Source organism: Polypterus senegalus, chromosome 7 (genome assembly GCF_016835505.1).
Source record: "Polypterus senegalus isolate Bchr_013 chromosome 7, ASM1683550v1, whole genome shotgun sequence".
Lineage (NCBI taxonomy): Eukaryota > Metazoa > Chordata > Cladistia > Polypteriformes > Polypteridae > Polypterus > Polypterus senegalus.
The window spans coordinates 28,273,975-28,283,974 of record NC_053160.1 but is presented as its reverse complement, the minus strand read 5'-3'; the positions used below and the strand labels follow the sequence as shown (position 1 = coordinate 28,283,974).

The window sequence follows — 10,000 nt, the reverse complement described above, 5'->3', positions numbered from 1 at the left end:
AAATTGTCACTAAATGACTATCCTCCACTTCAGTTACATCATATAGTTGGCATTTTGCTTTATCTACAAGAGGCTGTGCCTCAACACATTCCATTACTTTATTTTCAATGATCACTACATTAATTAGTAATGTGATTTTAACTGCCACTGAAGTTAGAATAAAATTTTTACTCTGATCTTCTCTTGAATAGAAGATTATGCATTAAATTATCATCAGATGTAAGTGCTAAACTGGAGTGAAGAAAACGGGCACTGCTAAGAAGTAAAAACATTTAAATAATTCAATGACTCAAGACTATAACTCTGTAACCCTCGGATTAAAAATATTAGGTCATGCCATTTGCAGAAATTATCAGATGATTTAGCATTTATGGAATATATTAGGGGTAGGGGAGAGACAGAGTGGAGGAGTGAGGTCGAGAAATTTGTTTCTTGGTACAGAGAAAGTTGTCTGCATTTTAACATCAGCAAAACCAAGGAATGGGGCATTATGTATAAATACTGTGTACGTACAAAAATGTTGTGTACGCCTGTTTCCACGCTCACATTGGGATGTGTAAATAAATAAATAAACTTGACGTACAGCTGTGCACATTTTCACGGCAGCCTCAGAACATGCATACGCATGTTTCTGCTCAATTTTGCAAACTGGCAGCACTCAGCATCAAAGCAGTGCTACTGTTTCTGTGTGGTTTCCCTTTCTTTTTTAGATTCGCATCCATGACATGGGTTTTATCAATATCACAGAAGTTAACTGCGTACTGTTTACAAATTTAAGGCACTTTTTTGTAATCAATCTCTGACAATAAAATGTTGCATGGAATGGACAAACTATTCGAACTACCATGGCTGCTTTAGCATTGTTAGAAGAGAGCACGTATTTAGAGATCATACTGGTTTCTTGTCCAATGATGATGACTGACTTCTAAGTCGATCATGATTTCCAAAAGCTATCCTCTTGAAGCTGTGTGCTGAACTAGGGCTGATCTTACAAAGGCAAACTCAGGAATTGTGCTCTACCTCTTCCTTTGCAAGTTCTGTCCATCTTTGGCTTTTAAGCCACAGGAGCTTTTCAACATTAACTGGCTGACTTATCGGGAATTTCTCATTCATCACTAGTTGTGCCACCCCAACTGTATAAGCAGAATGATCGACTGCATTCAAATTGCTATAAAGGCACATTCAGAGAACGAATTTGAAAATAGAAAGCTTTTCCACTGTATTAATGCACTGCTCTATAATGCACAGAAAGTGTGTCACATTGGGCAAACATGTAGCGTGCTGTATAATGTGGCACACAATCGTGGCTTACCCATACCTGAAAAGATGTGGTATAATGAACCTGACCCACCAAATGATCCGGCAAATCAGACAGCATTACAGCTTTGTTTGAAAGTAATTATCAGAATGTAAAAACAGGTATCAGATGCATTTTTTTAACCAATTCATTTAATTTCAGGTCAGTATTACTTAGTATAGCATTTACATTCCTTAATTCATTGGCCACATCTCTTATAGCATCCACTATTGTATTTTGTGACTTCAGAACAGCATTCATCAGCACACAGCCAGATGGTTGACCAGCAGTTTCTGAAGCCAGGGGTGTGTGTGCAACCAGTGCTGGAGGATGTGCTCAGAACAGCAGCACCATCACCACCTGGGGTCAATCTTTTGTAATACTGTCAGAAACAGAATAAACAATTAATACTGCATTTGCTACCTTCGTTTGTCTTATTAAATATGCAGATTATTTACACGAGTATGGACAATGGTAAGCGAAAAAAAAAAATTACAAGTCAACTTCACCTGTGGTGATGTCGGAGTCCCCATCACCCACCCACCAATAACTGCAGCAGCTTGCTGCTCAAACAGTGTGAGCGCCAGAATTCCACTACCTCCTCCAGTAGTGTTGACACTCAGACTGTGGGTTATGACTCGCATTTTCATGACGATTTTGATATCTGACCACTTCTTTTTATTTTGTGCATTGTGCAGTTTTCTGAACTTGAACTTTTGAGTGCCTCCGTCACACCATGCCACTCCAATTTCCTTTTGTGGCTTATACCACTGCTTAAGCCACCAAATAGTATGTTTTTCCTTGCCTCCACTTCACTGAGCAGGACCTCCATTTTGCATTTGCTGAAATTCTTATTTTTTACTTGTGCTTTTGTTATCATTTTTTAACAAAACACTGTAGGAAGGGGCTATTTATATTGGTTTACAAATTCAAATGGGCAAAATCCATAGAGGAGTCGGGGTGGGGCTGTAGCAGTGTGCATGTGTGTTAAAATTCACGTTGATTGGGATTTATAAAGGGAACGTGTAGAGCTTTGCTTACTGTCAGTTTTATGCATCCGATTTGTGCATAGGCACATTTCTACTTTTGTCCGTATGCATGTTTTAGTGTGAGTTCTATGTATGCATTTTACATTAGGCCCCAGGTTACTGACTTTTACTGTACCAAACAACCTTTACGTCCAGTCACTATTCAGTGAATGAATGCAGAGGTGGTCCACATCAATGACAGGTTGTACTAGTTTCACAGCGAAGTGGAAGTACTTAAGAAAGGTCAGAGTAGGCTTTTTTTTCTTAGAAGAATGTGTTCTTTTAATGTAAGCAATAAAATCCTTAATATATTTAAACAAAAAAAAAATGAGGCAGCAATGTTTATGTAACATTTGCCAAAATGCACTTTAAGATTTAACTTTTGATTTAGAAGGGGAAGGAAAAAAACAAATATGAATAATAGAGCACAAGAATCTTAAGGATCTATCAACACACTAATCATAAAGAATTTCACAAATGGAAAACCTACTGCATGTGGATTAAAGACGATACGTAATGGTTCATTAACCTATCAAAATTTGATTCTGTCAGCACACTTGTTGGAGGTGAAGTATGTCAGTTTTTCTACTGTTTGAACAGCTGGTAAAAAGAGAGGTAAAGGATAACCTGAGCAAACATCACTTATCTTTTGGAGCATGTCTTCAAAAAGCACTATAAATCCAATCACATTTTCTCCAGTGATGTGAATCCAATCTGATTTACCTTACTTTACTTGCATGCATTTTAACAGGCAATCTAGACTGCCATCATTTCTGTGAGGAGAACTTTGACTTCAATGTACAAAGAAAGGCAATCTAAATCTCAGTGATCACAGCCAGTCTTAAAGTGATCCACTTTATCCCTAAGCATACAACTTAAGTGTTCACATGTTCTATACCTATACAATGTTACCAAGATTTTGATAAATCTCAGATGTTGTCTATCATTTAATTTATTTGAGCTACATTTTATTGTTATATATAATGAAATCTAAATATCATTTGAAACAGGACTAGCAAATCATGTAAATATGACTGCTTAAAATAAAATGTGATAAAGACCAATCAACTAAATATTAAAAACACAAAATAACTGGTTCCTTATAAGTTGCTCACTAATCCAGAATTAATTTTTTTCCGTCCCTGTTAGCAGCACAAATCTACATTATGTAAATTATTTGTTTTGTATGACACAACTTTTACACTAGATATTAATACCATCAAAGAGATAAGATAATGCATAGCAGATCAGCAGGGTTCTTTTTGTATTGCTTAAATGTGCAGCTGCCTTGATAGGCATAACCAGAGTATTATACTCATAAAGGAAAACATTACTTTCGGCAAGATGTGATTTTTGAGTGGTTAAATAAATTTAAGGTATAACAGGAAATTTTAAAAAAGGAAAGCTATGATCCTGAAACTTTTTTTTTTTTTTTTTACAAAAGTAAAGAGGTTTTCAAGAAAACAGATGTACAATATTAAGAAGAAAGTTAAAACACTGCCAATAAATAATAAAATAGCTATCATCTCAGAGAAAGTGCATCATTTATAAAAGCTGTGTTACTTTAACAACTTTAATACTCTATTATGCAGTATGCATTTTTGGGCACTTAGGGGAGCATTTTATGCATTTCCATTTGCAATCTTCCTTCTTTGTTTACTGAAATCTGTTCAACTGCATCAAAATCACACTTTAAGCATAATAACATCATACAGGGGATTTTCTCTTTAAGCAACAAAGAAATTGCAATTTTACTCCAAAAAATAATGCATTTTTATCTTGCCTTAATTTATTACCACACCATTACATACCTGCTTTTTAATGTCATATTCATCACATCCTTCTGCTTTCATTCGTTCAATTTTTTCTTCTTGCTGTTTAGCTTCATTTACATATACTACTTTTTCTTTTGCTAACCTGAAAGATAAAAAATAAAGAACAAATATGATACACTTCATATAAAAAATATAAAAAAATATAAAGTTGTTCAATCATGGTTAAAACAAATTAACTTTTCTTTCAAGCTTTGGCCCAGTTTGACTTTACCTAAAACTGGTAAATGTTAAATGCAAGATTTTAGATCGATTGTCTTCCATTTTGCAGAGTCACATTGGTTTATAGAAAAGACCAATATACATCATTCTTTTTGGACATTTGCTAACCTATCCTGAATAAAAATGATACAACATTTTCAAACAATGTATCTTCACAGTTGGGAGGGTTATGTACATACCATGCCAGTATTGTATTGGACATATATAAAACAAAAATTAAAAAGACATTAGAAGATCACCTGAATAAATCTTGAGCCCAGCTACACAAAATTATGACAATATTACATGACAAGTGTTGTGTTGATTACTTTTCCTCAAATAAAAGTTAAGAAAGCCAAGCACGTTATGCACAAATTATATATACACCATCTTCTCAAACACTAGCTTCTATGAATCACCTTTTCCCAAGTTATCTATAACACCATGTCTTACGGCAAAGCAGCAAATAACCTTGACCAAAACAAAATACTAGTTTGTCTCACCTAGCTCCACTTACAGACAACTAGTTTTAAATCTCTGACATACATATTACAAATGTTTTATGAAACGTTATTTTCACTCAAAAATAACTCCGATCAAGCTGAGATGAAGGTGTTATAAATGACAGCAAAGCTATGAAAGGCAGTGTTAAAAATAAATCCAAGAAATGATTAAACTGACAATGAATATTCTTGTCCCTTCAATATTACATATCCTCAGGTTCAGCACACATGATTCTCTCAGTCCCACCTCCAACATTGCCAATTCTCTGCAATTTGTTTATAAATCTGAATGTTTCCATTTTGTATCTGTGATCAAGTATAGTGTATGAATGCACCTTTTGACATTGCATTGCCTTCCTCTGTGCACCAATGTTTGCATAGATGCATACATAGCCATTGTCAGATTAAACTACAAACCCACCTTTTCCTTCCTACATTTTAATCACCTAGTAGGTTTAATCAAAACTTGGTTCTTTTATTTCGACTGTACTGAATCAATCGATTACATTGTCAATCTAAATCATAAAATTAGACACTTATGCTATCATTACATGTTTACCTGCAAAGACTCCACAAAAATCAATTGTCTTATAAATGATCATGTATCAAACAGTCTTGGATTTTACCTTGTTAAATGATACAGCTGTCTAAATCATAAGAAGTACAGACATTATCTTTGTGGCATTACTAATGCTATGACAAAATCCAGAAGTTAATTTTCAACACCAGAAAACTCCTTAATCCATTTATGCATTCATGGCTATGGCCAAACTAGAACAAACAAGACATAATCACTGCACACATCACCCGTAATAACATGGAGCCATAGAACTGCATTATCATCTTGTTTGTACTCAATTATTAATGAATTTAATAAGTATCCCAAAAAAAATGTACTATTAAGTGCGAACTGAAAATATGCATGACAGAATGCTGAATATACATACACACCCAAGTTCACCTGCCTAGGCAGCTAAGAAGATTACAAAGGATATTTCCATTTTGTCTTTAATACATATGAATACAAAATAAAAAAATAAGAAATCTGATAAACAAGAAGAGACCATTCAGTCAATTAAGCTCATTTGTTAAGCTAATAGTTAAGCTGCCCCAAAAATATCTCAATTAGATTATTCTTAAAAGTTGTCAAGGTTTCTGCTTTAACTACATGTCTTGGTAGTTTAAGTGTTCCCCAACTCTTTGTGTAAAGAAGTGCTTTCAGGCTTCAATACTAAATACCCTTCCTTAAACTTCGACTCGAGTCCAAGTATGTAACTCACCATTAAGTTGAGAGAATTCAGCTAGATCTACTAAGTGCTCCTATGATGTCTTTGTACTGTGGTAACATGAACTGCACACAATATTCCACATGTGCTCTCATTAGTGCATTATATAGTCTGAGCATGATGGCTCTTGATTTATATACAAAAATTCTTATAATATAGCCTAACATTTTATTAGCATTTTCAATCGTATCTTTGAAATTAACATGTGAAGCAGCAAGAAGCTTTATAACCAAAATAATGTACAAAATGGTAATGACTAAAGCAAAAGTTGTTGGAGGATTCTGGTGATCCCGGATGGGGGAGGTTTAAAGGTTGAAAAAGGCTCTAACTGTACTTAGCAAAGGTGGATAAATGTTGACTTCACTTGGAGATGTAGTTGAAAGTGCAAGAAGCAACTACTGAGTACAACCTATTGATTAGTGGGAGTCCAAGACAGGATTCAATTATGTGACAGAGGTTACTCCAGTAGTTAAACTCTGGTGGAAATTTGGCAGGCTAAGACGAGATTTGACTAGAAATGCTAAAAAAAGCACTAAAGGATTTATAGAACTAGATAAACTATTAATCCCATGGAGAAATTCAAAAATATATATTTCTCTTGGCCAATATGGAAGGAGTTTTTCCAGTTGTCTTAAAGATTACGTTTACTAATGGATACTTAAACAAGATTGAGATTCTTAAAACAAGACAATGAAAGTGAAAGAGACCATCAACAATGGTCTTAAAGAGAGTATGTAACTTGGTATACAATGCTCTTGATGCTTTGGGCCATTTGTTTCTCCAACGGCATAACACTTCAACTAACCTTTAATTCTAAACACGCTTACCTCAATTAACATTTATAAAATACAAGAAAAATATCACAGTATTTGTGCTTTCTTTTATGCATTGTTTGGTTTGATTTTTGACAAAGGAGAACTCCAGAAGATTACTTGTGGATGTAAACATGGATTATTAAGAAACCATATTTCTGCCTTAATCGAGGTATTTATCTTAACCCAATTATGTGTGTGCTTATAAATCCACAGATTGTTTACTATGGTGCAAGCAAGTGCTTGTGTGTAGTTGTAGTTTGCCCTGCAACAAACCAGTGCCCTGTTCAATGTTGTTGTCCACCTTTATCTTTTTGCAATACCCTACAAAAGCCTCCTCACGCATATGAAAAGACAGCGCCAGCAACTGCCTATCAAGATGTTCTTCAGCCGCGCACCCAGACACCCACTGCCTACTCATAGTACTTCTTCACTGAAGACAACAACGCACCTGCTGAAGATACTGCACCACCTCTGAAGACTCTCCTACTGAGGTCGTGCCTTCATAGGTTAGTGGTTGTGTGCAATTAAATGTACAGTACAATAATCTACTATATAAAAGCATTCAGGATTGTCCTTCCGTCCCGTGAGTGCAAAGCGTAGCAGTATTCCGCTTATTACAGACTTACTACTTGCAGCTTGAGGTACGAAACGACGCGATGTGAGCAGAGTTCTGGTGCTGTCATCGTTCCCTTGCTTTTGTGCGCGATGCGCTGGAAAAATAGACAAAATTATGTCACTGGAAATAATTAATGTTGATGGAGTACAAATGCCTCACCGCGTAGTAAATATCAGGGGAGATGATGCTTGCTTATTCTCATCTATAGCTTATTTAGTGCATGAAACTCTGTCTTTAGCGGTACAGATTCGGGCTGACATTGTACGACTTTGGACAGGCACTCGAGGGGATAAAAAAAAACGTAGGTTTACGGGAGATGTTATGAATGGGCACTTTGATGTTCTCATTCCCTACACTTACATGCCTGATGTACACATGGAGCGCACAAAAATAAAGGATAAAAGCCGGTCGCCTTAAAAGGCGAGTGCGCCTAGTAATAGGATATTTGTAACGTCTAATATGTCTTATTTTCTCTTATTTTGTCTAATATATTGGGTAATATGAGTGCAATGGTGACTAAAGGGTGTTATTTCACGTCTAGAGGGCTCTAATAATGTTAAAAAACGTATTTAGAAGGTCGTAAACAGGTTTTCTATACTCTAACTGCGAAAATATTCTATTTATAAATAAAGAATCCTACTTCACGAAAATTCATTTATCACGGTAGAGTCTGGAACGGATTAACCGTGATAAATGAGGGTTCACTGTAATATTAATGTTTTTGCTTACTACCTTGAGGGGTGCCAGTATTTCTGGAGTTGACTATAAATGAAGCCTGAGTGTTGAATGCCTCAAAATGGACTAAAACTCATGTCTGTATGATTAAAAACAAAGTAAAAAATTGTCTTTTGTATAATAGAGAATAGCTTTGTCTGCTCTTTTGACAATGTACATTATGTACTTAGCTTGGAGAATGCACAATGCACAAGGTAGGTTGCCCACAACTAGAAAAGAAGGTCCAGAAAGTTGATGGATGAATGGAGGAACTCCATTATGATATATAAATAAGCATTTACAGTTTGACTGGTTTAATGAATTTTGAACTTTTATTTTTTTTAATTATAAAAGGGCAATCATATTTGAAATTTTGATTTTTGTTGGAAGGAGATTATTTGGTTACAGTGCATTGACATGTATTTATTAATGATAAACCCAAAACTTGCAGTATTAAAATGGAACACAGCACAACAAAGTACGCCTGTAACATATCAATAAATATTACAATAATGATAACCAATAAAAATTTTTATGCAAAATATACTGTATGTTAAATTATAAACATACAATATATACCAAGTGTACAACAACCAAATAACACAATTAACTGAAGCAGAGAAAAGTTAATAATGAGTAAACAATTGTGGCCAAAAATTATACTTTTCAGCTTATATCAGTATATCTGCTGCATTGCAATCAATGTATGATGCATTGTACTATCATTAGTCTCTGGAACCATATCATATTACAGTATGTACACATGACAAATGTGAACCTTAAGTGATGTAGTGATAAAGCTCAGGGTGCAAGTTGAAAAAGTAGAGCAAATAGATTTGTAGTGAAAGTGCTTTTACAGTGGTGGTTTAGTCAAACAGCAGGTCAAGGAAAAGTCTAAAAGTGTTGTTAAAAACAGTTTAATAGTAAATCGCAGGGCATTTTTCTACTACTGCATTGTATGCAGTCTGAGGTGATGTAGACTTTTTTCCTGAGCTATTTGCCGTCATAAGATTCCTAAGTGCGGCCTTAGTGATGAACTGAGGTATTTTTATATTCAATTGCCAAACTCCACAACCACCACCTAAAGCAGGGCCTGGCAGTCTAACAAGTAAGAAGTAGAGCTGTAACTCAAGACCTTCACATAGCTAATCATTTTGTTCTCTACTGTGCATCCATTTAAGTTAGACATTAAACAAAGATCCCATAGTCTGACTGAATAACAGAATTATTAAACTTTACTAAATGGATTTTCTGATGCATTTAACACCTACAAATATATTTGGTGTCCCTGATTTATGTTGATCCTTTAAAAATAGAAAATAACCAAATGCAAAAACTGTACTACACCTGGATGGGTAAAAAATAATGTTGTTTAGTATATATTTTGCATGCATTCTAAAATATTATATATATATATATATATATATATATATATATATATATATATATATATATATATATATATATAAAAAACACTAAAAGAAAAAAATCCACTGCAAAACAAATTACTGTTAAGCAATTATGAATACTGTGTTTAAAATCTATTACCTCAGATTACCTGATCTCAAATATTACAAATCGTCCCTGTGAATAGAGGGGGGAAAAGAAAAAACAAAAAAAAAACACGTGGCCATTTCTTTTCCTGTACACATACAAAGAGACAGCCTCATTAGAGAGAAAGTTAAAAACCCACTGCCTTAAATGATGC

At 34.6% G+C, this 10,000-nt stretch overlaps 1 protein-coding gene across 1 annotated transcript in view; it reads right to left on the bottom strand.

The window, feature by feature from the left end:
* Positions 1–10,000, bottom strand: part of tbca (tubulin cofactor a) — a 59,725-nt gene that overhangs the window by 13,978 nt on the left and 35,747 nt on the right. The window contains exon 2 of the mRNA XM_039758393.1: positions 4,137–4,242. Coding sequence (XP_039614327.1) covers positions 4,137–4,242 — 106 coding nt within the window. The remainder of the gene's footprint in view (positions 1–4,136; positions 4,243–10,000) is intronic.